Source organism: Pseudonaja textilis, chromosome 5, assembly GCF_049901715.1.
Source record: "Pseudonaja textilis isolate UNSWEBS1 chromosome 5, rPseTex1.2, whole genome shotgun sequence".
Classification (NCBI taxonomy): domain Eukaryota; kingdom Metazoa; phylum Chordata; class Lepidosauria; order Squamata; family Elapidae; genus Pseudonaja; species Pseudonaja textilis.
In genome coordinates, this window is record NC_141994.1 from 53787622 (window position 1) to 53804193 (window position 16572).

Consider the following 16572-nt stretch of genomic DNA (forward strand, 5'->3'; position numbering starts at 1 on the left):
ACTGCTTAGCTGTGATATTCTCTGGATGGATTTATTGGCACCCACACATATATGTATTCCTGTATCTGAAACATTCTAGAGCTCAGCTGCATTTTAGTAGACACACTGAAAATACCTGAAAATACCCCTGTTATTTACCTCAGTTCCTGCAGCAAGCAAATTTACTAATCAAGTAAATATCTGAATAGTCAGGTGTTTATTTGAAGAACACAGTTACAGATTCTTCTCTCTCTTTTTTGGTTTCTACAAAACATTGGTTGATGTGTAACAATATGTCACTTATTGGTGAAAAGGCAGGTATGTTAACGGTGCATCTAATAGCAGGGCCAGGTCTACATGCATCCACACAATAATGACAGAGAAAGGTCAACAGATAAGATCACATGTACATAACATAGTGTAAAACTCCAAATTTCTATAGTGTCCATTTTCTTCACTGAGTGGATCTCTAGATAGAAGAAGCTTTAATAATTGTGATATACATGATACTATAAGTCACAAATGTTATTCTGTGATATGACTTAGGGTAATTTGCAATGACTGATGGTCTGAATGAGGAAGTGCTATCTGGAGCTTGGAAAGAAGATCTAGAATGTGGGGCAGGTGATAGCATATGCCTTTGAATAAGGTGTATGACTACCAAAAGCTTGTTAGTTGTTGCAATGTTGACAGATTTTAGTAAGATGTCTTGTTATTCCTGGGTATGGTGGAAACTTTAAAGAAATGATCTCATTCAATAAATAAAAAAATGCCCATGGGAGAATTGGTACCACGGCAGGTCCCTGTACTGATGCTCTCACAAAGGGCATTCTTCAGTTCTGCAAATAAATCTATTGCTAGTTGATCCTGACTATAAAAAAATATGAGAGATAGGACTCCAACTGTTATACATAATTCACACCTTGTGGATAATTGAGGCAGTTCACCAATATATTATTGGCATAATAAAAGTTTATAGGGGTAAGAAAAACATCTCTGGTGGTGTACCAAGTATATGCTAGAGTTATGTGCAATAGTGTTGAATATCTAATCGGATCCTATTTATTCAAATAAGAATAACAAATGGGTGGGGAACATATAGTTGAAAAAGTAGAAGAAAATGATCAGGTTAAAATATTGTAGGATTTCCAAATACAAATTGATAGTCTTGCTGCATAATACACCAGGTGTAATTGTTTGAAAAGAAGAAAGTGTGAATAATTGATGTGGGGATAGTAGAATAGAGACAAAGATTTGGAGAAGATCACAAAGTATCAAGTTCTGAAAATTGAATGAGAAAGATTAGGTCATAAACCGACAGTGGTGATCCTAGTGGTTATTGGCACACTTGGTGCCATACCAACAAACTTTGAACAAACTGCCCGGTACTTAGAAAATCTGTACATTGACCACATTTTCATAACAAAAGGTCACCCTGCCTGGATCTGTATATATACTGCCTCAATATAGTACTATACCCTATGTTCTTAGGAAGAATTCCACATGAATGAAGACCAACACCAACTAAAGATTGGCAGCTGTGATTTCATGTTGTTGTATATGTAATCATCATCATCATCATCATCATCATCATCATCATCATCATCTCTAAATATGTGGAACCCCATTTGAATGCTATCAGCATTGACAAAATAATTGTCAGTCAATTGCAAAAGGCAACTTTACTTAGAACTTACATCTTACAACGATACCTTTAACACTACCATACAACAACCTTATCCATCCCAGTTCCATGGGAAGGACTGGTCAAACCCAGTCTAAACATTTTCCTGACTGTGTGATGAACAATGACAACAACAATAGAACAACAACAAACATAGTTCTATTGTCTTTTGTGATTTGAATCATTGCTCCTATTAGTATAGTGTCAAAAACTCGTAGTGCTTTCCAGATGAGGAGAAGCTCCACTACAATGTTATGGAGCTCTTACTCTAAAATGGGACATGGGTAATATATCAACCTCTCTCATTAATATGCCCTCTATGGGAGAGGGAAGCATCTATAATCAGAAACTTACTGGGTGGCCTAGGTGGAAACAATAAAGCCCAAGTGAGATTGCCAAGACTCTATCACAAGGGTCTTCAAACTTGGCAAGTTTAAGACTTGTGGACTTCAACTCCCAGATTTCCTGAGCTAACATGACTGGAGGAGGAATTCTGGCAGTTGAAGTCCGCAAGTCTTAAAGATGTCAAGTTTGAAGACCCCCGCTCTATAAAAAGGAAACAAAACAGAGAATCTACAGTGATGGAGAAGTAGTTCCACAGAATGCTACTAGCTACACAATTGTAAGCTTTTAGTTAAGTGATTCAGAATGAAGCTATGGTTCCCAATGGACACATACTGAGAAACATACTCACAGAGGTAATACATATATACCTGTCATGACGAAACCTTGCCTCTCATACACATTCCATGATTTGTCCCAGTGATGAAGATACACCACCCCCCTGAATCATTTTACACAGAAAAAATATATAGATGTCTTGTGGCAATAGTCGATAAAAAGATTAGAAAAAAAAATCCCACGTTTGTCTGACTAGATAAATGTAAACACAGTCAGAAAACTGATTATAAGATCACTTAAAGAGTTTTTACTTACATCCATAATGTTGCCATAGCATTTACTGCCATCTCCCTTGTATCCCCTTGAACACACACATTTCCAGACTCCAGAAGTTGTGAGCTGACAAACTGCCTATGAAACATTTATTAAAGTAAGTTTATAATAAGTTAAACATTTGTGTCTGTGAATTCTTGGTGTGACGTGGTTTGCAACATACAAGATAACCCATGTGTAGCAGAGCTGCTAAGGCTTCTGTTGATGGCTATGCTTTTCTGTTGAAAGACTCAAGTGTGCTTATTTACATTCTTGTGACTAAATCATAATGTAATTAACTACAATCTGGCATTCATTTTGTGTGAATGCAACCGCTCCTCTGGTATAAAATTCTCTGAGGAGAGACAAATCCATTAGAGAGTTATCTAGTGTGGCTTTGATGCCACAACTAGAGTTGATTGTACACAGGTAAGAAATGTGGAAGTGGTAGAAAGTTGGAGAGATATTTGGATCTATCATATTTGTGGATCGTGTTTGAAAAGCAAATTGCTTTTTGAGTTTGAGAAAAACTGCCTGACTTGCAAAGACACACTTTCAAATTTGAGATCACCTTTCTGAGCTGAGGTCCAACCCTCAGAGCATTGCACTAAGCTCATCTGCAAGTTGAACCATTGTTGATTGCCAATAAGACAGTGAAATATGAATATGTAAGGATGATAGGAACCTATCTAAAGAATTCCAATCAGGAGGCTGTCCAGTGGGAATCTGCAGGTGACAGCCTTTTGGGATGAGGGTTGATTTTGCATCTTCATAAAGTAGGCCAAGTGATTGCTTGAGTAAATGACTCATAATATCAACTGGTTAGAAATCAGAACTCTCTCCATAGCATTACAAGCATTCCATTTTTTTAAATACAAGTGCTAAAACATATAATTGGGTTGTAAAGATTAGACAATTTTAGCATCCCATTTGGGGATCCCAAAAGACTACTTGTTCTCCAGTCACAAGCTAAAGTTTATTTCAATATTGTTCAATTCAACAATAAAGTTATAGAGAATTTGAGACCTTTTATAAACCAATCCAAATGAATAACTCACCAATGGATGGCATTTCCAGCTTTGTTCCAAACAGTAATTTATTGGTTCACATTCATATCCATTGCCCCGGAATCCTTCCTTACATTCACAATCATTCTGCGTTGTATAGAAAATAAGGAATACATTAGTATGTTTGAAATAGATTTGCTCACTCCTATAAATCACTGACTCAGTAAAAGTTTTGAAGAAACAAAGTTTAGGATGAAGTATTGCAACTGTCAATTCCAATGGACAATGCTGGAAATAGACTCAATAAATCCTGCTGATTCAACAATTCATTTATTGTATCAGTGCTAAAACACAGAATTAAGTTATATCGATAACTTGAACATCCCATACAAGGAACAAGAACCAAGGATTACAGATGCACAAGTTCAACTATCATATACTTTGTATAGCAGGCTCTATTTATTTGGTATTCCATTCATGATGTATCTTACTGTAAAGGCTGTATCAAAGTGAATATGTTTCAATATTTTCGAAAAGTATCCCAATCTTTCAGACAATAAAATATGCAGTATCTAAAATCTGAAAAGGAGCCAGTTTCTTGGATTCTGTCAAACAACTTCATTACTATATTGTCCTTATTATTTCTTGATGTATTTCTAAAGTCGATTCAATGTATAGGATCCTGAATGTCCATCATATCCACCATAAGACTGTCTGAGTAATCAATAACACTACACCAAACCTTTTCTTTGCTCAGCACTTATAAGAATTCCAGGCGATGGATGTGTGAGACAAAATCATGTTGGTAAAATTACAGTGTACCATCCTATTGGGTATATCTAGTCTAATGAAAAGAAGGACATGGGGAGACATGATAGCAGTGTTCCAATATTTCAGGGGTTGCCACAAAGAAGAGGGAGTCAAGCTATTCTCCAAAGCACCTGAGGGCAGGGCAAGAAGCAATGGGTGGAAACTAATCAAGGAGAGAAGCAACCTAGAACTAAGGAGAAATGTCCTAACAGAACAACTAATCAGTGGAATAACTTGCCTCCAGAAGTTGTAAATGCTCCAATACTGGATTTTTTAAAGAAGAAATGGAACAACCATTTGTTTTGAAATGATGTAGGGTTTCCTGCCTGAGCACAGGATTGGACCTCCAACGTCCCAACTCTATTGTTCTGTGCTGTTCTACTCTACTCTACTCTACTCTACTCTACTCTACTCTACTCTACTCTACTCTACTCCATTCCATTCCATTCTCTCTGTCTGACATTTTTTCTATATCATGTCTTCACATCAAGAAATAGTCATTTCATTTATATGAGTCTATGGGTTTGGCTTGATGGTATTCTTTTTTTGTGTGCACGCACATATAACTGCATATATGTGACACACACACAAAGTTGATCTTCACCTCTGCTGCTTATCAGATGCCCTGCTAGGTTGATATAAGGCTGATAGTAAATATATCAATGGTTTTCAATCAGTGCTTCAGCAATTCTAAATGACTATAATTCCTTCAATGGGTATCCTTATCCATGGACTGCATGCTTATTATTACAAATACCACAAACCCAACATTATAGAACTACCTTCTTCAAAGTTGTGCCCTCCAGATATATCAGGGTCATCACTGACCAAACTGTTGGAAAATGTTTGGTGTTCTATTTCCAATATATTGGAAGGAAGCCCCATGAAGAAGGGTGTTCCCCATTATTGAGATACATAAGTTGATACCTTGTCTTTTATTACTGCATAAAATCTATATTATGTAAAAAGTTAAGCAAGAAGAAAACTTACTTGGCCTGGACCTACGTATTGGCAAGTAGCATTAGTGTGACACCCTCCAAAATTTGACAGCAGGCAATTGTTTATTTCAGAACAATCTCTTCCATTTCCTGTCCATCCTGGCTGGCATACACACTCATGAGTTCCAGGACCAGTCTTGATGCATTCTGCCTACAAATATATTTCTGGGAATAAATGCTATTCTTTATACATAATAAGTGAGAGGAAAGGAAAGTATGCTCTCTCAATATACAGTATGTAATAGCATGGAACAATTAAGTCTCTCAATACTAAGAAAGATGATCAGATTTTACTCATGATGCACTCGTTTCTTGCTCAGCTTTGCTTATCACTTTTCTAGAATTACTATTTTGTGTGCAATCTTCATTTTGAAAAATGACTGATCTCAGGACTGGAAAAACAATACATTGGTTAATTTGAATAACTAACCCAAAAACTAGAAAGATAACTTCTTATTCACAAAAAAACCCTGTTCTTATTCACAAAAATAAACTGTCAAAAATCCAAAGTTAGGCAATTAATAAATACATTGCTCAGTTGACTAATTAAAGCAGATGCTATGAAATTATAAAAAACAAAAACAAAAAACCCAAAACAGGAGAACTGAACCTGAAAAATGACCTGTATGATTATTATTTATTCTTTTAGCGACTTTATGCGCGTATTGGAAAAAGAAGAGGAAAGTGCTTCCTGGCCATTGTTGAACTTGCTTCCTTTGCCTATCATTAATTCAAATAAAATAATGAAACCAATTTGAAATATACAAGTGTTTTATTTACCCTTGGTAATGACTATTTTAAATGCAAATATGTCTTTATTTGGAAAATGATATCAATTTGGAAAATGTAATTCAGAATTTAAATGGGATCAAATAAGATTATGTCTATATTTAAAGTTTATTCAATCAGTAAACAGTATGAAATTTATACTTACATTAGCATCACAGCTATGTGGATTTATATGAGCACAAGGATCAACTTCACTGCAAATTATTCCATCTCCTTCAAAGCCAGGTTTACAAGCACAGCTAAAATTGTACATAAAAGAACGTAGAATTAATAGGAGTGGAAAGGGTAAAACAGATATATTTCAGCACTGGACAGCAGCTTCTACAGAGAAATAAAATAAGAGGTGGTGCAGGAAGCTTGACATGTAGTTGAGCATTCAAGAATGTTGGGAGGCTTCATCTTGACAAAGATCAGCCATCTTGTACTCCACTGCTGTCATCTGCATATGCTTTTGCAATTTGCTACTTGCATTTTATGCAGGTGGAGAAAATTATATTGAGATTTCAGTATTCAGGAATAAAGTCCATGTCAAAAGAAGATGTATATTGCTGGCTAATTTGTCTATGAGGATGGCAAGCAACATGTCTTTCTGAGTGCCAGTCAGAAAAGATTTAAATTTACTATATTACATGGTGAGTTGAAACAATGGATCAAAAGCCAGTTTGTGAGTATAAAAATGTCTGCATGCTCACCTGTGTATGGTATGAAATAAAAAAAGAATTCCTTAACAAACTGTCAAACAGGAAGAACCAGAACCATACACTGAGTTCCAGTTAAGATGATTTATTACACATGCCTAAACCCAAGAATTGAATGAACTAATGGTCAGCATTAAATTGGTGCTAGATACGAGTCAATGGAATTCAAGAGGGGCTTAGACTGTTTGTGGGAATATTATGACTCAAAGTTGATTACTTGCTTGACTCTGCCTGCTCTTCTCTTACAGAAATTTCTTGGGAGAACCTTTGTCAGGGTCCAAGTAATACACCCATAATAAATAGAGCTCTGAGGCAGGTAGAATTCTCAAAGAACTAGCTTATTAGATATATCATATTGACACAGGCTGGTGAAAACCAATTCTGAATATTCCCATGGTTTTCACCTAGTTAAAAGTAAAAGTTTTTCCCCCTTCCCCAAACAATCAGTCATATGGTCCAATCATCATGTATGTGATGACCCAGGGTGGGATACAAAAGCAACAAAGTCACAAAAACAGGTGTAGTCCCTTTAATTCCTTCAACTTGGCTTTAAAGGTCCAATTAGCATTGACTGGAGAAAAAACAGTTGCAAAAAAGAAGAACTTCTGTTCAAATTCAAAATACATATAAATTATAAATAGGAAAAAACAACGCAAACCACACTGAAGCAATTAATGAGGCAAGGCAGGAGAAAGGCTTGAAGACATCCACAGATATCGAAATATACACACTGGGAAGGACGCCAAAACTCAGATAAGAACTGACAAACTAGAAATATTTTCACGCTTTGCTTCCAGCACTGGCCCATGAGCAGTTTGTCCTTTTAAACATCCTCACAGCTGCAGCCCATGAAGGGGATTAAGGCCCTTTCCTCCCCAGTAGACCACACCATTCATGTTTCTCCCTTATCTGCTCCTCCTTGCATGCACTAAGATGAAGAGGGGATGGGCCTGGGTCTTCCTCTGAATGCCCAGCCCATCTGTGCCCTTCCCCAGTTTCCTCCACAACCTCCAGAGCCACACTGCCATTTCCTGTCAGTTGTTCCTCTGCTCCCTTGGAGTCAGATTCTAACAGGGGCACGACAATGTCTTTCAATTTCCTAGTAACTTCGCTCCTCCTCTCTCCAACCACCTGTGGGAATGTCCTTGGTTCCCAAGAGAAAGTATTTTGTTTTGGCTACAAACCCCATCGATCTCTATTCCCCTCTCCCTATCCCTCAGCTCAGAAAATACCCTCGCTCAGGCCAGCTTCAGGGTTGACACTTCCCTTGAGGGGAACTGCTGGTCCATGAGGTGAAAAACAGTACGAATAACAATCAGTCCTCTTTCGTTTGAAGTGTTGCATAATCAGATAGGATAGGCAAGAAAAAAAACCCAATTATAAAGTTACAAGTATATGCAAGAATGTTCATAAAGCAAATAACTGAGAAGGTAAGTGTTGCTCCTAGGTAAACTATCTGAGTGGCACAAAAGATGTACATTATGTACCTACCTCATGGTACCATTTCTTAAGATGCAATCAGCATGAACATCACAGAGCTGAAGAAAAGGTCCGCATGGCATGACCTGTGCGTCACAGAAATCTCCAGTATAGCCACTTTTACATGAGCCAGGAAGGCAACTCCCATCACCATCTATCTGGTTGTCACATTTTCCATGAACACACATACATTCTGCAGAAAGGATTGATGGGTAGGGAGGAATACCAGTGAAGTAAATGAAATGGGCCTATAATTTGGAGTCATTCTTTTTAAAAAGTGCTCATTAAATCTCTGGTTATATTTCTTAGAGAAGATCTCTGTCATTTGACATTAAGAAGAAAGATTCAGTTCTAATATCTATCTCCACAGGGAATGTGCTCATTTATAATGGGAGTCATAAATACATAGAGAATGCCATTTTAATGGGATATTGCCAGTTCCTTTTAAGATTTTTTTAAAATGTTTTTTTAAATTTAATTTAACAAATTTAATAAATTTAATTTTTTTTTAAAAAAATGTATAAACAACTTCCTCTACCAAATTCATTCTGCTATTACTCAATAGTAAATGTTAATAACTGTAAGTGTTCCTACAGTTTGCTGAAACAATGGTTGGATTTTCACATACTAAACTATCTACCCCATTGTAATCTAGGACTATTTGTACTTCCCACTCCTTCAATGCAGTCTGAAAGAAATGGTTCAGAAATGAGGAGAGCAAGGAACAAAAGCCATTACCTCATTTTTTTTAGCTGCCATAACTACTGCAGCAATTGCCCTCATCCCCACAGCACACAAAAAATGAAAGGGGAAGAGTGGGAGAATAACAACACTTTAGTCAATTTCATCCTTGCTTTGCCTGCCCTGTTGAGGAGAAGATGAAAAAGCCTCCAGCCACCTTTAAAACTATAGTCTATCTTGGTGCAAATAGATCTATATAGATTTCAGTTTTATTTGTAGACATGTTGTATTCCCGGTAAGTTGGGAACAACTACATATAGGGTGTGCTCTAGCACCGGGGTCCCCAAACCCTGGTCCATGGACTGGTACTGGGCCGTGGCATGCCAGAAACCAGTCCATGCAAATAAGCGAAGCCCCATCTGTGGGATGTGGGCCACATGTGAAACCACGCCCCTTCTGATCCACGAAAAAAGCTCTCTCCACAGAACCAGTCCTTGGTGCCCAAAAGGTTGGGGGAACAGGAGGCTAGTGAATTGTAAGAAAATAATAAGAAATTAACAGGTATTTAAAGAATGTGTTTCCCTGCTCAAACTGTAACCACAACAGCACATCTATGGCGTTCTGAAAGTTATCTGTACCTTCCAAGCATGGCTTTTTGGACCTGCAAAAGGATGCAGTGGGAGGTTTCTGCAAAAGTCCCAATGCCTGGGCAAAACCCCGATTCCATTGGTTTTAGATCTGACACTTCATGCTGAGTTTGCATTTGCATTGCGCCCACATAGCTTTTTCCCTTATCTTCTGAAAGAGGAATGCTTACCTTTGTCACATTGTGGTCCATATTTATTGGGATCTGTGCAAAAGTGGCACTGCGAGCGTTCAAATCCATTCTTGCAAATACAAGTGCCATTTCCTTTCATCCCATCCATACACTGCATTGTGGGGAGAAAAATGCAAGTTTGAATGTGGCCATTAAGTGATGTTAGAAGTCATTGATCTGGAGGAGATGAGAGCTGACAGTTCCTGCTATATTCATCAGAAAGACGAACCACTGAAAGGAACTGGTCAAGGAATGGAACCCATTTTCTAGCATACAACCGGTGACATAGATCCTGATAATGCCATTTGCATGCCTTTATTTACCTGGCCATTTCCAGAGCAGGGATTCAAAAAGCCACCAGGACACTGATTGCATTCAGAGCCAAAGAAACCTTTGCAACACTCAGGCTCCTGTGAAACAAGCGTGGAAAGAATTATAATCATTTTAGAAACATTAATTCACAAGTAGATTTAAACTCCTGTTGTCTCTGACTCCCCCCCTTTTGATCATTAACATGATTCACAAACGACAGACCATACAGAAGCTGTATACCTTGTTGCAAAAAATTGCTGAATCGTATCTTTGCTAAATAATTGACAGCATTGAAAGTGATGAAATTAAGTAAAAACAGAAAACAGGAAAAATCCTTTATATAAACGTCCTGAGTTACCCAGACTTAACCCACACATCAAAAACGGAGCTTTGCAAACCCAATAGAAGTTAATTAAAATAGTTTCCCCAATTTTCACTTCATGCTTAAGGTGGTAAAGGTAAAGGTTCCCCTTGCACATACGTGCTAGTTGTTTCTGGATCTAGGGGACGGTACTCATCTCCATTACAAGGCTGAAGAGCCAGCACTGTCCGAAGACATCTCTATAGGCATGTGGCCAGCATGGCTAAACTCCAAAGGTGCACGGAATGCTGTTACCTTCCCACCAAAGTGGTCCCTATTTTTCTACTTGCATTTTACATGCTTTCAAACTACTAGGTTGGCAGAAGCTGGGACAAGTAACAGGAGCTCACTGAACTGCTGACCTTTCTGATCGACAAGCTCAGTGTCTTAGCCACCACATGGTATGGGAATACCATTTCTCCATCAGAAAAGGGAGGTGCCTGTCAATAGTTTTTATTTTTTTCCCCAAAGGACATTTCTGTAAATTGAATCAACTAAAATTTAGAAAGGCCACAAAGAGGGAGAACTTCTTTTTAGGAGTGTACTATGGGATAAGATGGTAGAGCACCAAAATGTGGTCTATTGTTGATCATTATTTTCTAAACCTTGCCTGTTCATCTTGGATTATACTCTATCTCTCTAACTAGGCTTGACACTTGTGATTAAAATGTCTAGCATATAATTTGCTAATGACACTCAAAATGGTTGATAGGCTTGTAATTGCATGGACCATTCTTATTACTCTTTTTATAAATTGGGACTATTATTTCCAGCCCCCAGTCATTTGGAATATAACCAGTTGGATCAATAATGCTGTATAAATGGAGATGCTAATAGAGGCTGCCATCACTTGTGATTCTTTTCAATTCTTTCAAGCAAAACACAGTCAGTTTTCTAGAACCTTGTTCACTTTAAGGGATTCAATCAATCAGATTATGTCTTGCACAAAGACTGAACAGAGTCTGTGAGAAAGTGAAGGTGTAAATTCTTTCACACTTTGATTTTCCCCCCAATAAATTTTTATTATTTTCCACACTTTGATTTTCATATCTTACCTTTTTTGTCACATTACAGTATTGAGCACAGCCATATTTCATCAGGAATGAATCCAGGTAGATGCATTTTATATTTAAAAAAGCCTGGAGTATTAAAAAAGCAAATATATAAATATTCTTAACCATGAAGAGTAATCTGGGTTATACTGTAAGGCAAACAGTAGTTTTGTTAGTTTCACTGTACAATAAATTATTTTCATAAAATGTTGATTGGATTTATTATTTCTCCTATGATATAAAGTATAACAAATTTTATTGGAATTATTCTGACCTAGGCTTGCCAAAAGTACGAAGCTGACTCCTCATCCTGATAAAACCTCTTTTATTTAGTTTAAAGTGAATTCCTTTCCAGCAGTCTTTAAAGAAATTTCACAACTACAGACCTTCATCAGGCTTGGAGAGCTGCCAGGCCAATATCTTCCAAACGCCACTCTGTAGCAGACAATACTTGGCAAGAAGTCAGGAACAGATCTTCACCCTAATGAATTGAACTAATTGTCTCCTGCAAACACCACTCCCCTTTCTCTCCTCTTTATCCTCTATGGGAGGGGCTATTCACCATCCACCTGTGTCTGTACTCCCGAGTCAACCTTTATTCCTTAGCTGTTTCCTTCTCCTGGCAGCTCTGTGCATGCACACAGTGGGAACAGTCTCCAGCTGTTCTTCTGCCCTACTGATATCAGACTCCGAAGGCAGCTGATAACTATCAGACAGCTCTGGCCCTATCTCTGTCTCTGACATAAGGCACTTGTCAGAGCCTTCCCCAGGCTCCAGGACTGGCCCATGTTCCTCCCCAACTTCCACACTGTCCAAATCTTCTGCCAGCTCCGCTGGCCACTGGTGGGCCACAACAGGAATGCATCAAAAAGGTATATCTTATTTATTATCTAATTGTGCAGCTGATGCATTTACTTACAACGGGTAATGAATTTTCTGGACAACGGTTTCTACGGAGTGTACATTTTCCACAAGTTCCCTGAAACGAGACAATTCACTTTAGGAAAGTTGGACTGGCAGGTGTAATGAAAGGTGTCCATGAGTAAGGTCAATAAAGGCAAGATGGTGGCTATAACAATGTGATTAACATTTCAATAGTTTTTCATGTGATGGACATTAACATAGCTGGAGCTTCAACTACACTTTCATGGCTACCATTTTGATTTTTTAAAATCATATTCTGCTAAGCAAGTCCCAAACAAATGTAATAACAAGCCAAAATTTTACCAATAGGAAAGACAAAGTGTAGCTTAAGGTTGAACTATGGAGTCGTAAGTGTCCTTTGAGCTTGGTTGTTTTGGTTATAATACTTTTATCCTTCTCATCTGTTCCTCTACTTCTACCTTCTGTACCAGTATCATTATTTCTATTATTGTTATTATTCTTTTTGGGGATCATTTTTGTTATGATTATTATTACTTTGTTGTTTTGCATGTATACTGAAAACTTATGCACCAGAGACAAATTCCTTGTGCGTCCAATCACACAGCCAATATTCTATTCTATTCTATTCTATTCTATTCTATTCTATTCTATTCTATTCTATTCTATTCATCTTGCTATTTATGCTGTTATTGATATTCTGCTTATAGCTAGTGGTTTATATGTTTCTATGACTCTGTAGGTATGCGTATACATACACATACATATAAAATGCAATCTCTCTCTCTCTTTGCAATTTTAAAATTTATAAAATATATTTAATATTGTACATTCCTTGGATATGCATGTTATGATGAATAATTCAGAAACATTTGAAATAAGTATAAAACCAGACTAAGTATTATTTAATTAATTAGGAGAAGGAAGGCAAAAAAGGAAATAAATATTGATTGGAAACTATTTTGAACTTTAATGGACAGAAGAACCTTACCAACTTAAGTTCAGATTTCTCTTTATCACATCTTTGCGGCAAAATTGGAATTATTGAAGGAGGTATAAGTACACCAGAAAGAGTATAAATCCTGCCATTTTTTGCAGCAATGTCAGCTTCTTCTATTTTCTTTCCATTGACCAAGACTTGCCCCTGCATAAATTATTACCATACATTGAGATTATTATCTTTTGAAATTACTTTGTTTCAGAATGTTTCTGTTATTTTGTGCCATTGTCTATTATTCTTAATTCTTACTCTTCAAATATTTTACTGAATTAAAATAGTAGAACAAAATTATTATATCAGAATTGAATTTTTCATGGATTTACATTTTCAGTGAAGTTGAAATAGATGAGCTGTTGAGCCATAGTCTTGATGTGTCCTATAGAGATTAGGCTGGCAACCTCCAGCTGTAAGAAACAAATGAGAATTTAATTTATTTACTCTACTAAAGAATGACAGGAGTTATTGTTTTTTCATGGATTATAATGAGTAGTAATATATCTATCCATGAAAATACTGGCAGCTAAATGATGCACCTATTTTTTCCAGCACGAATCATTATTGCAGACTCCCTCTTTTGTGATTAACACATTAATGCTCCTAATTGTGAAAGTATCACAGATTTTAGCAGCGGGAAAGTTTATTGCAAAGTTTAGTAAACTACCGTTCATTTGTTGTGGATGTGGTTTAGAACTCAAAAAGCTGTGATATCATAACTGCTGTTAACATTATGATCAAGCAATCAGTTATCACTGATATATGGATGACTCATCTATATATTGGAGATAGGAGAAAGGAGAGTTGGTGAAGATTTTCCATCTCTAACGAATCAAAGATCAGTTGAGATGCTACATATGAGCGACTTTTAAAAATGGTAAATCGTATTTGTATATCTGAGAGGAAAGATGCATATATATATTGATTCTGCAATAACTACACATGAATTGAGTAGAGAAAATATTTTCACATTTACCTGTGTATGAGAAACAATGTGGTACTGAATCAGTTCGCGAAGCTTTCGTGAACCCTGCAGAAATAACAGCAACAACAAAACCTTTAAAAAATGTAGACTTGCACAGAAAAGCATTGCTTAAGTGGGCTGTCAGGAAACACACCCTGTCATAGTGCTTTTTTCTATAAAAGCACAATGCTGACATGTGATTGAGAAGATACTGGAAGTTTTCTATAGCTCCTGCCTTCTCTTCCTTTTCCTTCTTCCAACTGAATTATTTGTGTTAATTGTTGTTTTATGGAATAGACCAGATTCTAGTTTAAGATTATAAGATATTATCAAGCAGAATATTATAGGTCAAACAACCAATGTCTCTGTGTAGTTATACGTACACCATACATGCCTACATTCACAGGGTAAGATTATACAGCTTTTGGACTTAAAAAAACCATTTATTTATGAAGTTAATCACATTATTACAAACAATATTCACCAATGGTTAAAAAAAGTCACGATAGATAAAACATCCCATACAAATGATCAGTTGTATTACTGGATTATTTGAATGGCAACTCTGAAATTTTATATATTAAAAGTATAAATTGGGTTAGTCCATAAATCCCATTGAAAGGGGATCTATGGTTAAGGCAGCAAGGTAGCCTTGCTAGTAGACATTGGATTCTAGTCCCCAGCTTATGCACAAAGCCAATTGAGTGACCTTGGGCCAGTCACTCTCTATGAGTCCTAGGAAAGAAGCAATGGCAAACCCCTTCTGAAATCTTGCTAAAGAAACTGCAGGAACTAGTTCAGACAGTCACAAGAAGTTAACACTGGTTTTAAAACTTCCACTACAACATAAATGCAAAATTTAAAGACATACTTCATTTGTTGACAAGTAGTCCAGAGTGCTCTCTTTCAAGTTTTCCAAAGCATCATTGGTTGGAATGAAAACTGTGTTAGGGCCAGAATGTTTATCCAACATTGTCCCAAGGAATGCATTCTGTTTTAAAAGAAGGGAGAGGGGAAAATTGCACAATAGAATTAATACATGTTTTTAAAGGGTTGTCTATTTTGTCTGTTCAGTATTTCTGGCTGTACCTTACCTCTATCATGGATCTAAATCTGGAGTAACTTGGTTTGTCTTGAAGGATTGCCATTACAGATTTCTAAGAAAACAAAGCCAGATTTGAATATTGATTAGATGAAAGTGTTCTGGTCCTTTGGTCTCCTTCTTAGCTTTACATTATCTCTTTTGAAAAGTGGGTGAACTTCCAGGGAAAAAAAGCTAAAAAGGAAACAAAAACAAACAAACAAACAAAAAAACAAACAAAAAAAGACCAGAATACATCCTCCCTAACAGCTAATACCCAGATAAGCAGGGATTAACTCCCGAAAAACAGTGAAGCAGAAAACAATATCCTAAACAAGGAACTATCAAGGAGAAAAACCACACCCCCAATACTGAGAAGGCAAGCTATATTTAAACAAGGAGCAAACCCCACATTCACTGGCACTGATGAAATTACCTAGTTAGGTAAGGAAATGACTGCAAGCCAACAGCCAAGCAACCAAACAAGCTCAGAGACCACCAAGGATTTTATAAGCTATTTGATACTAGAATTCAGAAGTGAAGACAGACAATGATGGCTTGGCAGGAAACCTATTTTGTATGCAAAAGTTCTAGTATTCAGCTATTGGATTCTCTTGGAAGGAATGAAAACATTCATCAGATAGTCTTTTAGCGCTAAGAATAAACTTGGAATTCTGGAAGTTCAAGTCCAACCCATGTGGAGACTTTCAGAACAGAGAAGGCAGTTTTACAGGCTTATTTTATATATTATTAAAACAATGCATTAAAATGCATCGTTCTTCTTCCTTAACTGCAGGCACACTCTTGTTTTCTTAAATTGTCACAATATACTGTATATTTAATCCCATTCAGAATTATACTTTGACATCCCTTGCATTTTATTTTTACCTCACCTCTTTGTCACTTTTAAAAGCAGGTTCCACATTGTCCAAGGCTGTATCAATAATATGAATAATTCCATTTGAAGCAGCAATATTCCCTTGCAAGATTTTACCTTTCTTCTTACCTCCCTGTATTCTGATTCTTAGCGTATTTTCCTAAAATGGCCCAG

The 16572-nt window shown here is 36.8% G+C and overlaps 1 protein-coding gene across 1 annotated transcript in view; it reads right to left on the bottom strand.

The window, feature by feature from the left end:
• STAB2 (stabilin 2) overlaps positions 1-16572 on the bottom strand; it is an 88643-nt gene that overhangs the window by 49581 nt on the left and 22490 nt on the right. The window contains exons 13-27 of the mRNA XM_026703296.2: positions 16415-16558; positions 15535-15597; positions 15312-15431; positions 14453-14506; positions 13806-13886; positions 13474-13626; positions 12520-12579; positions 11604-11687; positions 10199-10285; positions 9876-9987; positions 8390-8570; positions 6346-6439; positions 5404-5562; positions 3655-3750; positions 2600-2695 (exon numbers count right to left, since the gene is read on the bottom strand). Of these exons, the coding sequence (XP_026559081.2) occupies positions 2600-2695; positions 3655-3750; positions 5404-5562; positions 6346-6439; positions 8390-8570; positions 9876-9987; positions 10199-10285; positions 11604-11687; positions 12520-12579; positions 13474-13626; positions 13806-13886; positions 14453-14506; positions 15312-15431; positions 15535-15597; positions 16415-16558 (1584 nt within the window). The remainder of the gene's footprint in view (positions 1-2599; positions 2696-3654; positions 3751-5403; positions 5563-6345; positions 6440-8389; positions 8571-9875; positions 9988-10198; positions 10286-11603; positions 11688-12519; positions 12580-13473; positions 13627-13805; positions 13887-14452; positions 14507-15311; positions 15432-15534; positions 15598-16414; positions 16559-16572) is intronic.